This window comes from Apus apus, chromosome 3 (assembly GCF_020740795.1).
Source record: "Apus apus isolate bApuApu2 chromosome 3, bApuApu2.pri.cur, whole genome shotgun sequence".
Taxonomy (NCBI): Eukaryota; Metazoa; Chordata; class Aves; order Apodiformes; family Apodidae; genus Apus; species Apus apus.
In genome coordinates, this window is record NC_067284.1 from 60,503,974 (window position 1) to 60,528,691 (window position 24,718).

The following is a 24,718-nucleotide window of genomic DNA, read 5'->3' on the forward strand; positions in this document are numbered from 1 at the left end:
GCACCAGTCTCTCTGCTCATGCAACTTCAGAGCTCTAATGGGAGATGGCACAAGCCCACTCTCTTCCTACCCTGTAGGGGCATATAAGCTTTCTTCACTCCTTTATGATAGAGGTCATGTTACCTCTTCTCCCCCACCTTCCCCTGATGACAAAAAACTCTTGCCTTCAGCAAACAGGAGGAACCATCTGTGGCAGACAGCCAGGGTCTGTCTTGGGGCCTCTGGCAGGATGTAGGGTAAAAGTAAGCCAGTGTATAAGATTGCAGTACATTTCTTCTGCTATACAAACTTCTGGGGAGACGATTCCTTCTGCTAACTGTTCACCCCTTTGCTTGTCACTGCAGACAATCATATCATCAGCTAAATTTGATATTGCTGTGGTAGGAGTGCTGCTCTCATGGGGAAACAGCCCCAGCTGGAGAATTAAAAGATAGACAGAAAATAGGTACTGGCAGGCAATGCTTTATTTTCATCAACTGTGGGGAACAGTATATACAAAAACACCACTTGAGGACAACAGAAGAGAGTCAACAAGCCAGTTACGTGGATTACTTTTCAAACCCAATTTGCAAGTGCTAAAACTAAATGCTTAGGAATAGGCTCTGGGCGGCAGAGATGTGCAGAGAAGCTCTTTTTCTCCTAAGTGCAAAAATTTGCCCCCATGTTCCCAAGGGCCCCAGCACAGCAGAAGAGCAAATAAAACCAAAGAGTTTCAGTCAGCCCAGCAAAAGCAGCCTGTGCAAAGCAGTATTTACAGGGCTCCAGAGAGAGAGATCTACAGAGAAGGGAAACAGCAAGAACAACTTTTGAGGTAAAAGAGCAGAACCAGTAGGCCCTCTGGAGATGCCAGCAGCTATGGAAAAAAAAGCGTGCCTCTTAAAATAGATCTAGGGCAGTAGCAAACTGCAGGTGCCTAATGAAGTGACAGACATCAGAATCTGCTGTTTAAATTCTGCCACCCTGTAACTTTCTCCAGTATTTCACCCTTAGTATTTGGGCCCACACATGTAAAACAACCACTGGATGATCTTTCTAAGTCCCTTCCTACGTCTAACATTCTGTGATTCCGTGACTCTTTGATTCCTACAGTGTGTTTCCCTACCCTTTGTCCTTGCCAGTATCTTCCTATTATCCAGCCTCCAAGGCTGGGCTCTCACTCGTACAGTATGAAGAATAAGCCGTTGAACTTGCCAGCGTCTCCAGGGGCTCGTGATAGCACTCTGAATGCAGCTTTTGTACATGCTCTGCCTCCCTGTGCCAAGCAGCTTTCCTGGACACCGGCACTGCTACGGCAGGCGAATGTCCTGCAGGCTAAGCCTGTGGGAACAGGACTTCAAGTCCTGCCCGAAGAAGTCTCCAGTCTGTTACAGCCCTTTGCTTGCTGTGAGATGATCTTGTGTTGCCGTGGTAGGTGGACAATGGGAAGAGTCTACTCAAAGTGCTGCTGGTCACTGGGCCTGATACAGCTGCCGGAGGGTTCCTCTGCAACATTAGGAACTTGCATGGAAAAAGAACAATGTTAGTGCACATGACAGCCATCAGTTTCTGGCCTAGCCCTGCCTACAAGGAAGGTGGGTGATGTTATAAGAACATAAAAATATATTTAAGCTATGCATTTTCCACGTTCTGTCAATATCATGGCCATGAAGTCCAAACACTGGAGAAAGACTGCTTTCGGCATAATGGCAGAAGCCTAACTCCACCTCAGCAGTTGCTCTCCCCACGGGCCTATTTGCACAGCAAGTCTCTCACTGCACCCACTGCTGTTGGACCCAGTGCAGCATGTCGGAGTTGTTCCCACTGAATTCAGCACTGCTGCTGCAGCAGGAGCGTCATTTCACACATTTGATAACAAAGAGCTGTCACGCTGGATGTACACTAAGAACAACCAAAAAAAGGAGGGGTAGAATATTTTTCTCCTATTGAATACAAACATACTTGCATTTAAGGGGGGGCCACCAGGCTAACAATACTGGAGACTGGTGTATAACTCCTATCTCTAGCACTTTCCAGCAGTCTGCAAGATTTTCTGTATAGAAAGAGGTAGATGAGATTTTATGACATATCCATAAGTAATTCTGAGCCACAATGTTGGAAAATAACTCAGGGATTTAGAATGATGTGGTCATTTTGTGTAAGATGCACTCTCTCTTTCTCTCTCTCTCTCTATATATATATATACAAGTCAAAATCGCGGTCAGCGAGGCACACAATTAGTATCACAGCACTGAGCAAAGACATCCTGCAATAACTAGGCCTTGAAAAGGCAATTAATCAAGAGGCTTAGAGTGTGTCTCACGTAAATCATCAACTTGGCAGAGAAGACATGAGGACTATATGGATAATTGGACCTGGGGAATGCAGGAAGTTATAAAGAAGAACCAAAATCAAGAATATTGACAGCTAAACCAGTCATGGGCAGTTGGAGCCATAGAACTTGCAATATTGTGTTTTTAGGCGAACTTAGCTCATTGTAGTGTCATTGTAATACTAAAAATTGCACCCAAATGTCAAAAAGACCCCTGCCAGAAGAAGACCCTGAGCATGCATGATAGTAGATATAGTGATGTAACCATATTATAAGTATCTGTAAATCCCTAACCAATGAGTATAAGGAGGACAAACTTGGAAGCTTACTAACTTTATAGTTCTGTGTATAAATATGTCATGGAAAGCCTTGTTTGGTGTGCAGGATTTGAGGGAAGGCATCAAACACCCAGCTTTGTTCAAACTTGCAATAAATAACATTTCCTTCCTAAATGTGGTCTCTTTGTCTGGGTTTCGGGAGCTACCTTAAAACAGTAACAACAACCCAAACTGCAAGCCAAGTATTTCCAAATCTGCCACCTGTTGGAAAAGGAAACAGAAAAGCAGCTGATATAGCTACTTTTGTAGCTAAATTGCCTGCTTTTATAGTGTTGCTGAGGTATCTATAGCACTTGCAGTACCTCAGAAAGCCTGAGCCTACAGCATAACCCATATTTAGGGATGCTGGTTATCCAGAAAGTATCTGCCATGCTCACATGAGCAAATGCATATCCCACGGAGCCAGTGGAGTTATAGGCAGTGTTATACTGTGCAGGCCGGGTATCATGTGGGTAAAGGAAACTTACGCTTAGCACTTCAGGTGCTATAGCAAGAGATGACACTTCTCAGATTCAGGCTCTGCAATCCATTTCCACCTTTGGTTACTTCCACTTTGAAATGCGATAGAGATTTCACCCTCTGCTAAAGAATTCAGTCGCCATACAGGGCTTTTGCTTCCTTGAATATTTTAACCCATTTCTTATGGGCTGAGAGGTAGGAGGGGATTTTGCAGAGCATGCCTTAGGATAAGAGGTCAGGATGGTAAGCAAGCAGCAAAATTCCTGTAAATGTCAGTGAGTACACTGACAATGCCAGTGTGAACTACCATCGAAAATCCACTCACAGGTGCCTCTAAAACTCTGCAAATAGAATGGCTATCACATGGTAGCCAAGTGCAGCTGGAAGGATCAATCATGGACACAGTTCCGTTAAATTATTACAGAAGGAAAAACACCTCCGCACATGATGGAAGAAGCAAAGGTAGGTCTTTTTAAATTTTAAAACAAATAACAAAGAATGCCTGTACAAGGACTTTAGGTACCCTCCTATCAACCAAACTTAAAATCAGATAAAATTGTACTCTCAAAAAGCAAGTCAATTTATACTGAAATTTGCTTGAGAATTATGATGTCGAGTGTAAGCAAGGCTGCAAAATAAAATGGGAGATCTTGCTTTTCCTTGGTTACCTTTCTTGCTGTATCTCAGAGCCCTCTCATTCTTGGTTTTTCTATTCGTTAAGACCAATGTTTCTCAAATTTGTTTTCATATGACTCCTTTTTTAGACTCATGCTCTCAGAGAGCACCTAAGTCTTTCAGAAGCAAGGAAGTAAGAAGCAGGTGCAAGTACTAGCCCTGAGTTTTCAAAAACAGCAAATCAGCTCTCCTTGCTGGTTGTTGCAGATGAGTTTTCTCCCTCTGGCCTGGCCTCTTGGAACTGAACTTCCTTTTCACTGGTAATGTGAACTATTCATAGGTTTTGGAGCACTCCTGTAACTTTGTTGGTTCAAGGAGGGCTTTGTGACATAGACTGACATTAAAAATCTTGACATTAAAAACGCCCAAGAGAAAGCAGTAGGTACCAGAAGTGAATGCATCGTGTAGCTAGGACAGAAGACTGCCACTGACTGTAATACAAAACCAGGCTCTCCATGCCTCAGTTTTGTTCTTCTGCCAGGCTGTCCTGCCAAAATGCTAACATGCTATAAAGCATAATTAGAAAGACCATTTGTGGCACCTCTATGGCTCCCAAAGGCTTAATTGCCTAAGGCATATTTGCTAATTCCTGCCAGCTGCATGATATTGAACCCCAAATGTACAGCTATGTAGGGGCACCCCTTTCTCCCTTGCACTTGAAACCATTGTGACCAGAAAAATAAGGCAGAGCAATTGACCTGCAGCCTGGGGTAGGAATCATATCCTGCTGCTGCTGCTGACAGGAGTGTAGAAATTAAGTTGGTGCCATTCTCTGTACAGAGGAGAACAGTGGCAGTGGTTTGCTGTTGAGTGAAAAAAAAAAAGTGTTAGAAAATGGATTTCTGAAGATGAAAAAATGGAACACAGCTGCATTTCAACAGCTTCAGGCCCTGGTGGTGTTTCAGTAGACAGTAACTGAACCCCTCGTCATCCTTCCGCTGGGTTAATCTAAAGGAAACGTATCCTCTGGGACTTGCAGCTTATTTGGGTCATTAGCACCAAGTAGATGAAGATACCGAGTATTTCATGCTACCATTACTTTCTTACCCAACTAACATGCTGTTTCTCTAGTGGCTTCCCAGCACAGCAAACATACAATACTGTTATGTGAAACATGTTGTTGTGGTTTGGGCCTAACCAACAAAGAACTAAGTGTCTGCTCACTCACTGCACCGCGCCTCCCCCCCGGCACTGTCCGAATTACAGAATCACAGAACGTTAGAGGTTGGAAGGGACCTCGAAAGATCATTTAGTCCAAGCCCCCTGCCAGAGCAGGATCCCCTAAAGTAGGCTACACAGAAATGCATCCTGGCAGGTTTTGAACGTCTCCAGAGAAGGAGACTCTGCAATGTGTCTGGGCAGCAGTAGTTTGGTCCAGGGAAGACCTGTTCTTATTTTGTCCTGCTCTGATTTGATTGGCGACAAATGGAATTGTTTTTTCCCCCAAGTCAAGTCAATTTTGCCCATGACTGTAACTGGTGAATGAGCCCTCCTTGTCCTTGTCTTGGCCCACAAGCTTTTAGTTGGATTTTTCTCCTCCCCATCCCTCAATGGGGGAGGGGTGAGAGAACGGCCACCTTGTTCTTTGTTACTGGGTGGGCCTAAAGTGTGACACAAACAAAAGTGATTGTAAAATCAAAGGAAAAAGTCAAGAAAAAGAACTTCCCAAGCACAACAAACAACTCACGTGGGGTTAATTGTCAAAACTGCCATGGGAATAATCCAGCTGTTGGAACTGCTTCTGGAGAAAAGTCCCAAGAGATTTTATAGAACAAGTATTAAGCAGCTACACAAAGATGTCTCTCGACTTCAGCTGTAAACACAGGAGGTGCACTCAGGAGAGTTGCCTGATGCACTGAATTTTTTTTTTTAATACTATCAATGCCCTAACATCTTGACTGTTAGGACCACTAGGAGGAAGCAGCTGCTGAAATCTGTTCCCTTTCTGCACTTTGTACACATTAGATACGTGCTTAAAAGGGAATGTAGAAAGAGCTGGGACCATTGTATCCCATTCTGGGACCCAGAAACCACATTGTGGCAAGACAGAAGCAGGAAGAGTGTGAGCTACATGACTTGCAAGGAGTAGAGCCAAGAAGCACTTGCCAGAAAAACATTGAGGGAAATGCCTACACCATCATATATATTAATTACAATTTATTTGATCCACAAAATATTTCTTTAGAGAAAGCACATAGAGTTTTAAAATTTTCCTGGGAATCACTGTCTTGCCTACAGGGAATAAGAACTTACCATACAGATACTCAGCTGTTGCAGTCCAACATCAAAGAACAAATCATAAAAAGCAGTTCTTTAAAATCTGAGAATGTTTTATAGGCTTGTCAGCATGCAAAGATTTTTGGGAATCAGACAAGATACCCACAGCCACAAGGTTAGAAATCACAGTGCTAGAGAGAAGCAGGAGGCTTCTAACAAGCCTTGAAGTTGTTAATTGCTGTCTGTAACCTTAATGACACAGAGAAACAGCCACCTGCAGTAGAAAACCTGCATCTGGAAATGAAAAAATTAATCCATTTAGCCCAGCCTGATTCACAAAGAGGGAAATTGGGGGTGATTGTTATTATCACCCTCATCTATATACCATCTGTTATAATATATAAACATTTTCTGCTTCTTCCTGTTTCTGCTTTGCCTTCTTAAATTTATCTTTCAGAGTGGCAATATTCTGTCCTATCCTCAGAAATGATTCAAATGGAAGGGGGTTTGTTGCTGTTTGGGGTTTGTTTTGTTTTTCAGAAATAGGTCTATATTTTTAATTTGCTAGCTTTATTTTCTTAGAGTTTTACCCCATAAAGAGATAAAGGTAAGCAAGTCAGTTTTGTGACTTAAAATTTTATCCCAAGATGCTCAAAGGAAAGAAAAAAATATTTTTAATTTAATTTATTTATTTTAAAATCTGAAATTCTACAATGTATATCCACTAGATGCAGACACCATCTTAAAAATATATGCAAAACTACAAGTACTGTTATTCTGCAGTTTGCATTTTCAGGTTGGAAAGCTACTTAGAAGAGACAAAATACTTTCCAAGAATGATCACCAAAGGGGAAGAAAAACAAATCAAAACCTTGTTTTGAAATCTTAGAAGGAAAATTTAAACAACTTGTCATATGCAAGTAGGGAAAAATTTTGAAGACTAAAAGCAAAAGTCTAGCAGGCATCTCTAACCCATTTGATTTCATGTCTTGTACTCTTCAGTGGGTACATAAACAAGGTCACCTTTCTCTTCATTGACTAGTCTCTAGTGGCATTTACATGCCTGTTCAAATAGTTTCCTTTCAAAAGACTTCAAAATACAGTCTCTCTCTGGATATCTGCATTCAGTTGTATGTTATGTTTTTGCAACAAGGGAAAACAGAAGGGACAGATATCAAGTCCTTTTCCTTCCAAATGTAGTGCAGAAAAAAAAGATGTGCCTTTATAAATACAAGGTGGATGCTGACCAGCTGGTGCCTGCTTACTCTAATGAGCTTAAAATCTTACTTGTAGTGGACCCCACGAAAATTAACAGAAAACCGACTATAATTTTGCAAGAGCTCATCACACGATGGGCTTCCTTGAATTAGGGGGAAGAAGAAAAGAAATAATTTGATTGACCTAGGTATTCTGAGTGCCCCTTCCATGCAGCCACTGGGAAACTAGCTGCCTCTGCCCTCAGTGGAGAGCCCAGAGGTGGAGGATGAGGATTAGAAGGCTCGCTGAGAATGAAAGATAGATCTGCTGATAGCCTGTTTTATAGGCCCTACTAAAACTTCAATAACTTTTGTTTACTGGATTACAGGTTCTGTCTTTGTGATTTGAATAATATTTGTCTAGTTATGGTAATTTTGGTGTCTTTAATTATTTACTTTGTTTATGGGACTACGGTTTTTGCTTCTGAGTATTAATTGGAATCTGACTAAAATGGGAAAGAGACAATCTAAAGGTGATATTTTGAAAAGGTCTTGTCTTGCTTGTGTCTGGTAACTGTTAAAAATGGTTGTTTCACTTGTGTCTGATTTTGTCTTTTGTTTCATTGTGTCTTGTATTCATGTTATTCAAATGGGTAATGTATCTTCAGCAGGAGGTGACATTGCCAAGTGTGCACCATTAGGAAGAAAGGTTAAGTTAGTTAAATGGGAATGAAAGGGGGCAAGTGTGCAATTGGAAGCTACAGATTTCAGTCTGCTGTCTGGGAGAATGAGGAGACATTGTCCTGCCATTCATATCCCTTTGAGACAAGCAGTCAGAAACTGGTAACTGAAATTCAGGGAGCATCCCATTCATGACTTGCTACCCTAGATGTAAAAGTCTTGGGTTTTATGATGCCACTCCTGGACCAACAGGAGGGGAAGATGGTGACATATGTGGACTTCACCTATAGGTGAAAATTTCTCATACCCATCTCTTGTGCTTCAAATGTTGCTTTTGACCTATATTGTTAAGATTCTGAATATTAATGCAGGAATCTTAGATGCATTGTGTGCTTCTAAAATCTTTTTAATGCTTCCCTGGCAGTTTGTTCTTCTAACACCCATAGCTTCATTATTTGCTGTGTGTATTATGGGTTAGATTAACGCTTACAAATCACAGAAGATACTCTTTGTTCATATGGTATCTCTTTTAGTGCGTTTTATTCTGATGTTTGGTAATTGAATGTTATTAACATCATATTATGTTGCATATTTAGTAGTTATCTGGGGAGTTACTGAATGCCCATGGCTTTCTGCATTCTGTCCTAAACCTTTGTTCATACTCCCCAGGAAAGGGAGATTTAAGGTCCCTGCAAACCTGCTCCGTTACCCAGGACAGCTAGTTTTAGTGGACACACTGGATTATACCCTTCTTTTAACCTCCAACTCAGAGAGTGAGTCGAGATCTGTCTTATGTTTTGTCTCGCAGGAGGAAGATAGAAGGAAGATTAGATGACAACCAATTCTCAGATGTCCTGGCACTATACCTGTGCTTTCATTACCAGGTGGACCAGCTATTAAGTGAACATTGTTTTTCATGCTATGTGCTTTTGCTGGATTATTATTTTCACCATGTATTGTATCTTGTATTGCACGTTTAATCACATATACAGTATCTAAAATGCATTTTGTATCTGTCTGCCCAGGTAAAGATGAGTATGTGCTATTGCGTCTTGTACAAGCACAAACATCAATACCTCATGACATCTTTATATTCGGCATTAGGAACTTTGTTTCCTTCCATGCTCTCCTTTTTTTCTCATTTCATAGCCACCCAGGAAGTAGTATCAGATTGTCCAAGACATGGGCTGATGTGACATTTGGGATATGTGGTGCTTGTCCCAAACAATCCAAGAGATAAACAGTGTATACAGACATTCAGGATGTCTGGTGTTTGTCTTGAGATTTGTTGCTGGACTAAAGAGTTGTCTCAGCAACCCAGCAACCCAGAGTCCAGTACGTTAATTTTACTGAAGAGAGCCCATCACAAGTCACGAGTTCATGTTACAAACTAGTAGATCGCTCCTGGAGAAGATCTGTCTTGAATACAATGCTCAGTTTGCTGAAGCATCCTTAAAGCAGCAACAGAATCCCCCAGCAGCTTCAGTGCTTCGGTGGGGCTGTTTGCAATGAGTCTCCTGATGACGGTGGGCTTAGTCAGACCTGGTAGAGATGCTGTGGTAAGATGGCAGCTCATGTAACATATCTTCAGAGAAGCCTGTTTTGTGGGGAAAGATGCTTTGGCTGACTCTTTGTCCAGCTAGCAGATGTGTGAGGAGGTTTCCAGCTTGATTGCTGAAGTGTCACTTCATGTTCTGTTGTAGCTTTTGCACCACAAGTGCTTGGGTGATGTAAGTAAATACTTATCACTCGTCATGGATGCTAGGAAATTGTGCAGAAGCTGTTATCCCACTCTGTTACATTTTTATCTTCAAAGCTACTTTTAGGCATGCAAAGTGCCAGTAATCTGCTGTCATTTTTCTGATTGGTTACTGCCAGTGGAAAAATGCATGAAAAAATGTATTTGTATTTATTTGCAGTTAGGAGAGAACGACACTTCTGATGAAGGGGAAGACTGGCCTACAGAGTTTGCCCTGCTGATGATCTTTGCAAAAATTCCGTAGTGATTTTTCCAGCTTGATAGGAGATGGTGCACCTGCCTATATGATTACAAGGTGGATGTGTTGAATCTCCTGTTCACTGTGACTATGGCTGCTTTGCAACCTCAGGCTCAGAAACTCCTGACAAACCAAAGAATCTACTCACTGCAAGTTACTTCTTTATATTCAAACCCCACCTTGAACATAGTAATTAAGCTTTTCTTGTCTTGGTGGTGTGAAATGGCACTGAACTTATTGAAGGATGGTTGTGATTAAGGCACTAGGCTAAAACGCAGGAGTTCACGATTCAGAGAGTTCCCTTGTACAGTATAAGACAAGCCTCAGGTCCCCCATCATGGGGGTTAAAAATCCTGTGTGAAGGTGAAGTGCCCAAATACTACCATCTGTACCTAAAAATTGAAACTATTCCCATCAAAGCAGGACTATAAATGTTTTGGTGTTTTTTCTGGGTCTTGTTCTGTGCTAAATTTGCATATGAAAACATTGCAAATTAAATTTATTGAAATTACGTTAATTAAAAGTTGCATCTTAGTTGTTATGATTTATCAGTTAGGTGAGCAATATCCAGTAAATTCGGAAAAAGTATTCCAGTGAGTGCTGTAAAAGCCTAGGGTTAATCAACTGTAAATAACTTGTGTTTTTATTAACAAGAATCTGTCTAGACTCTTCAGTGAAATCACAGTAAATCCCCTCAAACTACATAAATCAGAAAGAATATAAACCAATTTCAGGGAGGAAAAAAAAAAAAAAAAGATACACGTCCTTAGGTTCCTCAGGATTTATAACGTTGTTTGACTGGGCTATTACAAAACTACTCTAATCGGGATTAAGCCTTGCATTCTAGAAACTAAAAGTTATGAGATTACACGATAATGAAGGGTGATTTAGAAGATCAAAGCCTTTTTGAGGGAATACGATCCCTAATTTTATTCCTTTAAAAGGAGTTGTTTTGGTTTAACTTGCATTTGACCTAATTCTCTCTCTGTTGTAAATATGTACTGTAAAAAATGTGGCTTTGCTGAAGCTATTGATATTTTTGCAATAAAATGCCATTTGTTCAGGATTTTACCCCCCCTCTGGAAACACCATCACAGTTACTTTTTACACAACTGAAACTGTTGTGCTCTCCTGAATAACTAACATGTCAAATAATGATAATTTATCTAAACAGTGAAACAAAGAACTTGGGTATAGGTCCTGTCTTTGTCAAACCAATTCACCTCAGACTCACCCTGCTGCAAAGTGTTTCTTCTGCTCAGCGTAGATCTTTGAGTTAAACCATGAGAGGAGAAGCAGCTGGCTTTCATTGGATTGTGTGGGCCAGTTCGGATTTTTAGATGCAATGCCGCGTTGTAGTGTCCTTGCAAGAAAATGAAGCCACGGTTTTGGAGGCTTGGGTAGGGCTGCTTCCTCTCTTCGGGGCCTCTGGCCTTGCTTGTGCCTCTGCCTTTGTAGGTTCTGCTCATTCCCTCTGCATCCCCTGGCCCACAACATAGAGTTCGGGGTGGGAAGCAGATCTGTTGGACTCTTTGATTTCAGGAACACAAGGACTGTTCCAAGAGTTACCTGCTTTTCTAGGGCTCTCCTCCAAGCTGCAGAAGGAAAGATGCTTAAGTTAAGAAGCTAATGAATCATGACGTTTTAAAACAGTGCTGATTAGACCACATTAACCCATGAAACACCAATGCTGCAACATATTATGTCATTCCCTACCTCCTCCTGTATACATGCTCTTTATATGCACTGTCCAGATTTTATTATTGTGATGACAAATGCACTGCACTCTCCCCTCACAAAGCTCTTTCAGGGAGCAAACATTTTGTGTTTAACAGGGCATCAGTGTGAGTCTGTGTTCACTTGCAGATAGAGACAGATTTGAGGGAAAAGTCCTGTTCCAGATTCTGCTGGAGGAAAGGTTTTATCTCCAATAGGCATCTGCTTAGCATGGCTAGAGTGATTCCTGAGTATGTCAACATGACTGAGGGCTGTGTGGTGGTATAAATCTGCCACTCTAAAGACAGAGTGTAAATAACGTTCCTGAGGTTGCACAGGGACTTTATGAATGAAGACTGACTATAACAGTGGACCTAGTGATGAGTATGGTTCTTCGTGCTGTGCCCTGTGTTGCTGTAACTAACTGAAGTGGTTTAAACTCAACATTGGGAAATATTCCAGAGTTATCTTGGAATCATTACTGTATTTTAAGTACATACATTACCAAACTGAAATAGCTTTCAACTGTAGGCAAAATGTTATGTTCTTATTCTGATTTCTAGGACTTTAATGATTTGAACTGCTGAATGAAGACATTTATGACACAAGACCAGTCATGAAACTAATGCAGAATCAAATATTGCCCAATTGCAGAAGGTCTCAGTAGGGCTACTTGCTTTGCGCCAGTTCAGTCAACCCAATCCATCCTCAAGCCCTCCTTGAACAATATCTTAAAGACAAGAACATTTAATCTTCTCTCTCTACTCTACCTCTTGGAAGATCAGCAGTGTCAATGAAATACTGTATTTTAGCTGCATACAAATAAACCCTATTACAGATTAACAGGACTTCTATGAGCAGACCAATTTTAGGTGTTGTGTCTTGATAAGATATCAATAACTGCTGATTGCTGTCAAATGAACAAGCTAAAACCCAGCAAAGTTAGCTCAGTCTGTCCATCCACAGGCTGTCCAAGTGGGAATCAGTTTACTGTCTTGAGAACTGTAACCTGAAACTGAAACTCTTATCCAGGTACCCTAAGACTAACCACAAAATCTCCAGCTCCAGTGTTAGTTAGGTTTAACAATGTTTTAAATCCTGATATCCCTTAGAGCATGGGATGGGTGGGAGACATGCTTGGGAAAGGAGCACTTTTTGCCTTCTACGGCATCTGTGAATGTGCAGGAGAGACCAAAGGCTGTGCACAGCACTGACATTCAATACCTGGCAAAGCTAGCTGGCGAAATGAGATGGAAGACACCTTTTTTTTCTTTGGCATTTCTGCTAAAATGAAGTGAGTGGGAGAGGGGGATTTATCTACCTGAGGAAGAACATGTTTCTTGCACAAGCTCCTGCTGGATCATCTTTAGCAGTCTGCTTCTCAGCAGATGGATATTTTCGTTGGGAAGAAGTGGAGGAATATATCCTGGAATTTGGAAGCATGGGAGAAACTGCCTAATTCACTGATTTTCAAAATGTTATACGTATAAAAGTGATGCTACTGCAGGTGTGACTCTATCTCTCTCCTCTGTCCTGTGGATGGTGCTTGAAGGTGTTAATAATACACAAAAACCCCAAAAATACAAAAAAACCCAACCAAAGGCATTGTTACATTTTGAGGGGAAAGGTAGAGCAAGAGAAGGAATGAAGGAGACGAACACCTGGGTGGGAATAGCATGTGAATTTGAGACCAGATGCAAACATGGCCGGAATGAAGAGGATGAGGTATACAATATCTGGTCTAGGGATACATTTTGAAGTTTCCCCATTAGCTGAATGAATTGCAAAGCAGAGGATGCCTTGGATGCTTAACGAACTTGAAGAAGCAAGATGGATCAGAGCATGGTGGTTTGCCTCTTGACGGCATCTGCTGTAAAAGCAGGGCTCAGCATCTGTACATGGGGATGTGGTGCTCACCACTGTGGCACCTGCTCCTGTCAAGAGCAACTCCTCTCAGCAAGAGGAGTTGGCCAGCAGTGATGGGAGGGGCTACTTTTGCAATATACTGATTCCTAAAATGGTCCCCCTCTGGCCATGGGCACACTTGCTGTGATATTTGTATTAGGCCATTCAATGTAAGGTCTGTAAAAGTTTACTGCAGGCAGCTTATTTTAAGCATAAGAAAATACACAGTAGTGTATTGCATCTTAAATCAGGGCACGTGGTAACTAATGGCCTAAATATCCTTTTTGCATATGCTGACATAAATTTGGACTGACTCACTAAGACTGCTTTTGATGTCCATTTGTATAAGCTGAATTTGGCTTGGGATATATTTTATTCTTCCAAAATGCTTTATATGATAACACTGGGATATATAATTATTTTCATGAAAGGGATTATTTTATTTACAGTATTTTTAAAATATTACTCTCTATGGTCTGACAGACTACAATAGAAAGATAATACAACCCATTGAAGCATAAATTAGCTAAAAACTTATAATGGACTGTTTTGAAAATTGATCCAAAAAACTGCCAGGGCTTTTGTCTTGCAAAGTTTGACATAAAACCTCTTTTGAAAACATATTTCTGCTAGCATGCACTGGAGTAGAAAAAACTGACTTCATATAGTACATAATAACAACAGAAAACCCAGCAACAACATACAAGATTTTAGGAAATGTTCAAATGTAAGACCATACAGCAGTATTAGAACTGGGAATGCAAAACGGTTTGCATTTCCCAGTGTTTTTTTGCATGTTTTGTCAGTCCTTATTCTGTCTTTGGGGAGGGAACGCCTGGACACTTGACTTCAGTATCCACAACTGTCTCAGTACTCACAACACACTGAGTGTTTGTGCACTTCCAAGTGCAGTTTTATCTCCTGTTAGGGTTGGTTAGAGTATTGCAATCCCTAGTCTTGGAGATAATTCATGTGATTTCAGCGGTTCTGTAATAAGAGTGAAAATATCCCTCATGTGAGGAAAGGTTATCTAAGAAGGGTCTTAATCATCTTATGTAGTTTAGAGATCAATACATTTAAACATCCTGCTAAGAAACTGGAATAACAACACTTTGTATTTCCAGGCTGTTACACTGATCTTAGACTACTCCCAAATACAAATTTCTGTTTCCTGGCTGGTTTTGTGATTTTTTTTAAAGTTATTATTATTTTTTTAAGTAGTGGAGAAAATTTAAAGCGAAGCCCAGATTTTTTAAATCAGAATGGTTTTAAAACCAATTATTGTAAATGTGAAATTGAGTGTGTTGATGCTTCAGTTTCTTTAAACTGATATTTTCAGAGCAATGAATCTCTGGTAGCCGTGAGAGCTTTTCCCACTTTGAAAATTGGGCCTGGGCTGTGGACCCATTAGACTTGAAATCATCCCCTAGATCTGAAAGCCTACATGAGAATTTCAAAATTTCCAGCTATAATTGCATCCATACACATCCTTGCCTACCAAGTATCTGTCTGTCATTACAGACTCCCTGAATGGTAGGGATTGGAAGCGACCTCTGGAGATAATCTAGTCCAGCCCCACCCTCGCCAGCTAATTTGAAACATTCTAATATATCTTTCAGCTGAGCAGTTTACTGGCTTAAAGGCTGATGTTAGGAATAATATCCTTTCCCTTGGTGCAAGCCTAACTTCTTATGGTTCTTTAACAATGTTTATAACCTGAGGTTTACTTCAGAGCTTTCAAGAATTGAATGTGGGTGTCTTTAACCCCCACTGAAATAAGGAGAGTTCTGTGCCATGAAACCAGCACTGAATTTTCCCTGGGGTGCCTGTCACAGCACACGTGTAAGTCTAAGGTTTGAGCAAGCCATGGTAAGGTAGCTCTTCCCTTTATTCAGACTGGTAGTCTACAGTAATCTGTGGGAATAGAATAGAATAGAAGAATAGAATATTTCAGTTGAAAGGGACCTACAGTGATCATCTAGTCCAACTACAATGCTGTGTTTGCCCAGCCATCTGTTCTGCACATGAACAAGGCACTTTTTTTGGTAAATCTCTTAACAATATTAAATTTATAACAGGAGTTTAGGAAGCCAACACAGTGCTACACTTTTGCTTTCCTGGCCTAAATTGGAAAGTTTCTTACTTGGCTTGGTTAAGTGCGGGTTCACTGCCACTTGTTACCGGAGGTGGAAGATGAAACTGGACCCCTGGTCGGCGGTCAGAGAAACTTCTCTTCACAAACAGCTGAGGATTGGCAGCACCCGGGGACAGCTTTCTGGTGTGGTCTCCGGACTGCCGGAAAAGTGGACTGCTCTTTGGGGAAAACAGCGAAGCTTCAGGCGGGCTGGTCCCCTCTGCAGCAGGTTTTTTCGGTACCAGTGAAGGTTTGGCTTCGAATAAGGAAGAAGTGGCCCGGCAAAATATTGAACGGACATTGCTACCCCTCTTGGAGGATGGAAGGTGGTACCCCTCTCCAGCATCCAGCCCAGCTCTCGGCCCCTTGTAGGAGTGGGATGGGGAGGTTGGTGGGGAGGGGGTGATGAGGAATGGAGGGGGGCTTGCCTCTTGGCCGTACGCTGAGGAGCCCAGCAGCTGCTGCAGCGTTGGTGAGCTTTCCTTGTGCCTCCCAGGAGGACTGAGAGGTTTTCGCTGTGGTGGCGGAGAGAGTGGCTTCTTCTGCAAAGGTGGGCTGGGCATCCTGGGGTTAGAGGGGGAACTGGGTTTCTTCTGCATGGTGGGTGATCTTGGTTGTGGGTTGCTAAAAGCCTGCAGAGAGTGCCTGTGGTGTGTTGGGGAGCTGAAAAACTGTTTCTCAGTTGGTGAAGAAGGAGTTCTTGTTGGAGATACGCTCCTGGAAAAAACTGACCTTTTTTTGTTTCTCCCATGCAAATCAGAAAAATTGTGCTTCTGGTGTTGCACTGAAGTCACAGGTGAACTGAGCTCTTTGCTTTCTGAGCCGTTGCTGTCTGGTTTTGAAGCCTCACTGGGATTTTGAAGAGGAATAATTTTATGGGTTTGCTTGTACAAATCCGCAGCCTCTTTTCTCTGGGTTGCCAATATCTCCTCCTGGCTAGGTATGTGCAAGTTGGTAGGGTTCAGCTCCAGAGAGTACCTCTTCAGCTTCTTGTCCCCTGCTCCAGTATTCCTTAGACCTTTATTAGCGATTGCTCTAGGGCCACTGATATTTTTACTTGGCAATAAGTCAATGGACTGAAGGGAGCCTTTAATTTTTGGGGAAACCTGTGATCTCTTAGTAGCATGGAATTCTGTTTTGGCAGGATTTTTGGCATCTTCTGAAGAGTTTGCTTCTATTTGTGCAGTTTCTTCAGGCTCAGATAAGTCAAAAGAAGTGTCCATTAACATTTCAGTTGTTGGTGGTGGCAGATTCTCTGTGTCTTCATCAGTCTCTTCCTTTGTGTCCTTGCTTAGTTCTTCAGCTGGTGCTGGAGGAAAGGCATTTGGAAAGCCTGAAGAAACTCTGTTGTTGTTTGAAGGATTTGTTCCTTCTACTGGCGAAATACGATGTTTAATATTTAAAGGTGCCAGGCCTCTCTGAGAGGGAATGGTAGGTGGGATGACTGGAAGTTCAAATTTTCTGGTGCACTTTATTGGACCTAAAGTTCTTGAAGGTGCAGCTTTCAGAAGATCATCAGTAGGACTGAATGTTTCAATAAGCTTTTTGACAGACTGTCGGGGGGCACAGCAGCTGCCACTGAGCATTTGTGCTCCAGGAGGCTCACCTCCTGATGTTTCCTGCATGGGCACAGTAACTGTTAAAGGCTGCCTGCTTCTTTTGACATCCAGGTGATGGGTGGGATTTCGATCAACCATGAATAAAACGGCTTTATCCTGGTTAGGCAGGATGTTGAAATTTTTTGAGAGGAATGCCTTCAGTTTGCTAGAGGACCTAGATGTAACTTGCTCATCCTGCAGATAAGGTGCTGTTCTTGATTTCCAAGGCTCTGGATTGCTATCTGTATCCTTGTCATGAAATATTTCCAGCCTTTTGCTGAGCTCTTTTTGAGTTCTCTGAAGCTCTAGGAGGGTTGGATCCTCTCCCTGGCTTCTGAGGGACTCCTCTGACCTGGACCGTTGCTGTTTCCTGTAGGTTTTCTGGCTGCCTGTTGCTGTACTTGGTCTTGCTGTTAGAACTGTTCTTCCACTCTCATCCTCTATCCATTCTTTATGCCTAGATTTAGCTGGGACAAATTTGATTTTTTCACTGATAGCATCCTTCATCTTCAGAATAATTTCCTCTGTATCTGCATTCTCTGTCCTATTGATGGACTGCCTTTGTGTGTTATCAGTGACTGCAGGTGAAGTCAGAGGCCTCCTCAGCAGAGCACCCTTCCCTGTTTCTGATAAACTTGTATTGTCATCATCCTCCCCCTGGGTGCTTCCTTGGTCATCGTCCTCGTCACAATCAGAAGGAAAATCTGTTGATTCACAGATTTTTAAATGTTCACCTTCCTGAATAGAATCAGACTGGAAGAAGTTATAAGAATGGCTTTTGCTCAAGCTTGCATACTGGGACATGGTAGAAATGCCTTCTGGTACTCCAAACTGACAAGAAGCGGCTCCCCTACTCTGCACGGATGAATAAAATATATCTTTAAAATGCCTTTTGAGTGCATAATCATGGGATGTGGCTGTGTCCAGTAACACTGTTCCATCACACACATGCTCCACTGTTTTGGCGTGCTTTTGAGACAGATGTCCACGTGCACAGGAATCACAGCTTGCTTGTCCTGCATGCTGGCTGAGAACACTGAATTCCTTGAGGGATTCATTGTCCACGCCAATGCCACTATCCTCAGAACAGAGAGTTCTGTCATCACTGTGGAACTGAGAGGATCCCACTGCTGAGGCTTCAAGCAGCCTTACGACCTGTTGCAAGCGCCCATCAAAGCTTTGCTTCGCTTTCAGCTTTCCTTCCAAGTTGCTTGCAGCAGACTGCATGTATCTGCATGTCTCCTGCAGGGCACTGGAGGTGAGCGAGGCCAGAATCCCACTCAGTAAATGCATTTTATTGACCGTGTACTGCAGTAGTTGTTGCAGAAGGTCAGGTTGCTCCTTTAAATCACCTTTTTCTGCTGGCCATGACAGATTCCCACCTACATCTTTGAGAAGATTTTCTCCATCTTTGGCAATTTCTTCCAGGAGTTGATTGATTTCATCAAAGCGAAGCACAAGAAAGCTTACCATCTGCTGTAGGAAGAGCTGAGTTTGGGTAGCCTGGCTGGCCATGTGAAGTATAGTTTCATACTTGGAGATGCTGGGATTTAAGTAGGCGTATGCACTCTGATGAGCCTTAACAAGTAGATCTGGGAAATCTATCTTTTTCTCTGTCTCACATGGTGCCAAAATGGACTTTTCTTTACTTTTGCTAGGTCGACCTTGCTTTGCCAGCTTATTATTTTTTTGCTTCTTTCCTTTCTTTAGCATTTGCTTTGCATTGCTTTCAATCTTGTCATCCCAAATGAAAGCTGTTGTTTCTGATTCGCAGGAGCTTTGCTTTCTGATCTGTATGGCCTCAGTGATGTGGTTTTGAGACTCAATCAGTTCAGACATAACAACTTCAGCATCTATGGTTGTCCTCTCAATTTTCTTGTCTTCCCTGGAAATCTGGGGATCTGAATGAGCCTTGGAAGGTAACTGCAAATTATAATTTTTTTCCTGCTCTGACAGTTTATCCTCCTTTTCTCCCATGTAGTCTTTCCTCTGGATCCCATATTGGTGTAATTCATCAATATTGTAAAAAGATGAACCTTTAACCAGTAGAGGTATTCCTTTATCTCCTGGCTCAATACGCAAAACACTTTTGGGTTTATTTAAAGCCTTAAGACCACTTCTTGCAATAGTATTAGCAAGGTCACTGTGAGAGGGTGTGCAACCCATCCTTTCTCTGGCTGTATTTTTTATTAAAAATCCAGATGAACTAGGGAAAACAAGAAAGAATAGAACTCACTGTTTCATCCCGAACTGCAGGCTGGCCTTTTTCTCATGAGTTTTCCACCACATTCCCAGTTTTGCTGTCAGATTTCATTGTTGTTTGTCTCAAAATCTCACATGAGCTTAGTGCCAAGCATCTACTTTAACTTTTGTGCACTGTTCCAATGCACATTCCAATTAAGGTTTTCTTCTTTGGTTCAAAAAAAAGAAGTGTGAAAGCCTTGCTGGATTTAGAGCTAATGACTTAAGAGGACTTGCATGCCTCACTTCTGTCTTGACAGATGTCCACTACAAGTAAGATTTTAAGCTCATTAGAGTAAGCAGGCACCAGCCGGTCAGCATCTACCTTGTATTTATAAAGGCACATCTTTTTTTTCTGCACTACATTTGGAAGGAAAAGGACTTGATATCTGTCCCTTCTGTTTTCCCTTGTTGCAAAAACATAACATACAACTGAATGCAGATATCCAGAGAAAGAGACTGTATTTTGAAGTCTTTTGAAAGGAAACTATTTGAACAGGCATGTAAATGCCACTAGAGACTAGTCAATGAAGAGAAAGGTGACCTTGTTTATGTACCCACTGAAGAGTACAAGACATGAAATCAAATGGGTTAGAGATGCCTGCTAGACTTTTGCTTTTAGTCTTCAAAATTTCCCTTGCATATGACAAGTTGTTTAAATTTTCCTTCTAAGATTTCAAAACAAGGTTTTGATTTGTTTTTCTTCCCCTTTGGTGATCATTCTTGGAAAGTATTTTGTCTCTTCTAAGTAGCTTTCCAACCTGAAAATGCAAACTGCAGAATAACAGTACTTGTAGTTTTGCATATATTTTTAAGATGGTGTCTGCATCTAGTGGATATACATTGTAGAATTTCAGATTTTAAAATAAATAAATTAAATTAAAAATATTTTTTTCTTTCCTTTGAGCATCTTGAGATAAAATTTTAAGTCACAAAACTGACTTGCTTACCTTTATCTCTTTATGGGGTAAAACTCTAAGAAAATAAAGCTAGCAAATTAAAAATATAGACCTATTTCTGAAAAACAAAACAAACCCCAAACAGCAACAAACCCCCTTCCATTTGAATCATTTCTGAGGATAGGACAGAATATTGCCACTCTGAAAGATAAATTTAAGAAGGCAAAGCAGAAACAGGAAGAAGCAGAAAATGTTTATATATTATAACAGATGGTATATAGATGCGGGTGATAATAACAATCACCCCCAATTTCCCTCTTTGTGAATCAGGCTGGGCTAAATGGATTAATTTTTTCATTTCCAGATGCAGGTTTTCTACTGCAGGTGGCTGTTTCTCTGTGTCAAAGCAGGTGCATGATGGCATGGCTCATCTGCTCTTCAGAGTGCTTGTGCCATGCAAACGTGTTAGCTGGGCCCTGAATCTCCCAGTGGAAACACAAACCACAAACCCCTGCAGGAATGAGAATGCATGAAATTGGCAGTGCCGACACTGGGGATGGAGATGGCAAATAGGGAGGGTGGCTGGGGATGGAGAACAGGAAAGAAGGATGGACCTAAACTATGGTGCAGAGGCTGAAAGCTCCTGTTGTAAATAATGTTGATGCTGCCTTGTTGTTAACAGCATTAGAAAGAGCACTTTCACCCAATTGCAGGTCCTGTGAACCTCTGTAGTCCCTTCACTTCTACCAAAGCCCCAACACAATGACCTAACACAGTTAAGTTTTCTCTTGTTATTCTTAGGCTATTTGTTAGCATCTTACAGGAAATACATTCACGATAAAAAAAAAAAAAATCCCAAATCCTGGTTATGCTTATTTATTATTATGTACTAATTTGTTATTTTACATTTTAATATTAAACTAAAATTCAGGTTTTTATTTATTATTAATTAGATATCTAGGGTCATAGAAAACATATTTCAACAAGGTGTCTGTTTTATCCTAAATTTAATTATAGTTTCCTTATATATATACACATTATGAATATTTAAATATTGCATCAATTTTTTTTAGCTTCTGTGAGAGAGCAAGAACTTTGATGCAACTGTTTCCCAACAATTATGAAACTGCATTTTCCTGATCAATACTGTTGTTACTAAGGTGTTTTATATTGCTTTGCATATTTGAGGCACTTGAAGAAAACCCAAATGTTTTACCTCATCAGAATGCTAAGGAAAATTATTTGTCTCATGGTCATGCAACAGAAGAGAAGACAAAATGTGTAAGTTAGGTAAAAAACAGTGGTAGAAAAATCAATGCAGAGATTGATGAGAATGAGAAGGAAATGTTTTTGAGTGTAAAAGGATTAGATGAATTTTTAATCTGTAGTTTATGATTGCTGTATGTTGAAGTAATTCCTGGTGCAGTTACTATAGTAATGTATTTTGGCTTACAATGCTACTGTTTGCAGAACACAAGTTGAAAAGAAAATCAATGGTCATGTTCAAGTAGATGCCCATGTGTTGTTACCTGTGTCCTTGCTGACTTCATCAATTTTACAAATACCAGGATGAACAAAAACGTGTTTGAGGATTAGACCCTAGGAAAGCACCAAAAGAACAGTAATTTAGGATGAAAGGAGATTTTTCCTCACATGAGAATTGTGTGTAAATTACCTTTGCTCTTCCTTTTATTTACTTCCTTCCTACTGTTAAAATTGGCAGTTTTCTCATATTGAAGGAGCTGCCTGGGTCACATAGCACTCCTCAATGGAATCATTAAAATGTTCAAACCCTGTTAGATTTAGTTGAGGCAACAAATGATGGAAACCAAAAACTGGTCTGAAAGTGGCACTAAAAGTGTCCTAGAAAAGGCAAGAATAAGCCCTGAACCTGGAAGGAAATGTGAGGTACTCAGACCCTGGAGGTGTTCCCAATGATGTAATCACAGGATGCATTTTAGGACTTTATGAAAGAAGAGTCAGTTTATTAAAAGTGTATGAAATGTCAGTGTAAAATTAGTAAGATAAGCTTAACAATTATGGAAACAAGGAAAAATTTTAATGAGGGACTGCTTTTGTGAGGTTGCAGGTTTTAAAAGGAGAGTGCATATAAATTCTCATACTGGGTCTTAAAAAAATAAGGTTTGTATTTCCAGATGACTTCTGGGGAAAGTGAATTTCTGCTCACTAAAGAATTACAGATAGCTCGAGTCATAACAACTTTAACAAGCTGTTTTACTCTGAGATAAACCTTTGCTTCTTTTGTATCAGCAAATGAAGTTTAACCAGGGAGCTGTTCATACTGTTGGCTTAGATATCACTAAATACATAAGAAATGGCTGCTTTTTATTTCAGCTTCTCCTGCAGAGCTGACACTGTTCTGGGAGATGGAGTAAATTCTCTCCTTTCTGTAAGCACTGACAGAAATACTTACAAAGCTTCATTCTGTTTCCCCTGTGGAAATCTGTTGACAATAGTAAGGAATTGGAATATAACGGTTTGAAGGGAATCTAATTTCAAAGAATTAAATTAAACCAGAGTTTTATTAGTGGTGATGGTGCAAGTGAAAGACAAAATTCATCCTGATTCTGGGTCAGATACAAACTATTCAGAACTGGCTGTCTGAAGCTCAATTCATGCCTTCTAATTCTTGGTGTTTTTTTTCATCTCTAAGGAAATTGCTTCAGATTGACTGCATGAAACAATAAATCTTAACTCAATGCTTTCAAAAACCTATTTTGCAAATATTATATATTTGACCTTTTTTCTTTTTTTTTTCTTCTGTTAATGGGTGCAAGTTACTCCTGGTGAGATCCCGATTGGTCACCAGAAGAAAATTTTTCACTATGAGAACATTTGGACATTGGAGTAATCGCCCCAGGGAAGTGGTGTGTTTCCCAACACCGAACACTTTTAAGACTCAGCTTGAGAAAGGTTGGACCAGATGATCCTTGACGTTCCTTCCAAGCCAGCATTCTGTGATTCTACGGTTCGTACCTGGGCGCTGCAGAGCTCGCAACCCCTCGGGAGTCACCTGTGCCTCCCACCCCCGGCCGGGAGGGGGCGCCGCCAGCCTCTCGTCGCCGGCCTAGCCCTGACAGACGGGGAGGGGCGGGGCCACCAGGGCGGTGCTGGCCGCCGATAGGCCGGGGATTGGGGAGCGGCCATGGCCGCGAGGGGCGGGTCTGGGGCCTGGCTGGACTCCCTCAGCTGCGGGCGGGCGCGGGGGCCCTTGGGGCGTGGGGGCGCGTTCCCCCGCCGCGAGCAGGTAGGGCTGGGCGGGCTGGTGCTGCCCCGTACCCCTCACTGCGGAGCGGGACGGGGGTCGGCACAGGCGGTTTCCCGGTGCTCTCGCACCCTCTCTCCGCGCGGGGTGGAGGCGGGGTGGCCGCCGCAGCGGGCGGGTCGCGGCTGGCTCAGCTTCCCCCCGCTTCCCCCCCGTCTCCCCCCGCTTCCCCCCCGCTTCCTTAGCTGCGGGCACACTGACAGTGTCGCCCGACAGATCGACGTTGCGTGGGGCAGGGCGGCAAGGCGGGAGCGCCGTATGGGGAACGGGGGTGGGGGGTGTGCGGTGGCCTGGCGGGGCGGCCGCGGCTCCCTGGGTGATGGCCGGAATTCCCCCGGCTCCCGCGAGTTCGCTGAGAACCGCCTCCCGTGGTCGTCTCTGAGCTGTACCCGGCTTTCTGCGGGGGGGGGAAGCTTGGGATGAACAGGGCAAATCGGCGCAGCTCTGAAATCTGGACTCCCTTCGGTTTCCAACTTCCCAAAACCAAGTGCCGTGTTGCAAAAAGGTCTCACACACCACTGGAAAAAACACTTTTTAGCATACCTATAAGCACATAACATGTCCGCCACTCCTGCTGTACGTGTTATGGAGCAGGCAGGCAGTCTGTGTGCAAGGGTCGTGTTCTCTGAACTTAATTTTTCTTCTTGAGCACATACGAGTACAGGATAAGTTGTCCATTACACATGGTTGTTGTGGAAAATAGCATCACAAGCTTACCTGTCAAAGCCCAAGCACAATTGTATTTCATTGCTTGAAGCGCTTTAGCATTTGCAAGATTTTGATAGCATTTGCAGGAAAATTTTGTATTTGAGCTTTAACACAAATTTCAAATTACAAAATCTGCAGTATGGAAAAAGTTGGATCCTGTATTATGTAACTTTTTGGGGTTTTTGGTACATGGAGATACACACAAAACCAAAAACAAACATCCGTTGAAGCTCTGTGAATTCTTTCTGTCAACTAAACTGGCTAAAAAAATTCCTGAGTAAAGAGCACTGTATAGCAATCTCTAAAATTTAGGTAGAATTTAGTAGAAGCACTGCTTTTACCATGAGTATTTAACCAGGA

General features: G+C 41.9%; 2 protein-coding genes across 4 annotated transcripts in view; one reads left to right on the forward strand and one right to left on the reverse strand.

The window, feature by feature from the left end:
• Positions 1 to 11,299: 11,299 nt before the first annotated feature.
• PCARE (photoreceptor cilium actin regulator) lies at positions 11,300 to 19,390 on the reverse strand. The gene is made up of 2 exons (XM_051615215.1): positions 15,636 to 19,390; positions 11,300 to 11,466 (listed from the first exon to the last, which is right to left on the reverse strand). Exons 1-2 carry the CDS (start codon positions 19,388 to 19,390, stop codon positions 11,337 to 11,339), a joined length of 3,885 nt encoding a protein of 1,294 aa, XP_051471175.1. The 3' UTR covers positions 11,300 to 11,336.
• A 4,160-nt stretch (positions 19,391 to 23,550) lies between these two features.
• Positions 23,551 to 24,718, forward strand: part of CLIP4 (CAP-Gly domain containing linker protein family member 4) — a 34,184-nt gene continuing 33,016 nt past the window's right edge. For all 3 annotated transcript variants that reach the window (XM_051612969.1, XM_051612970.1, XM_051612971.1), the window contains exon 1: positions 23,551 to 23,632. The gene's annotated coding sequence lies outside the window, so the exon portion shown is untranslated. The remainder of the gene's footprint in view (positions 23,633 to 24,718) is intronic.

Bases quoted from the DNA above. Each gene is read 5' to 3' on its own strand.
- PCARE (XM_051615215.1), bottom strand. From the start codon at position 19,390: ATGGGTTGCACACCCTCTCACAGTGACCTTGCTAATACTATTGCAAGA. The intron at 11,467-15,635 runs GTAAGAAACTTT...TTCCTTCTGCAG, and splicing joins CCCGCACTTAACCAAGCCAA to CTTGGAGGAGAGCCCTAGAA.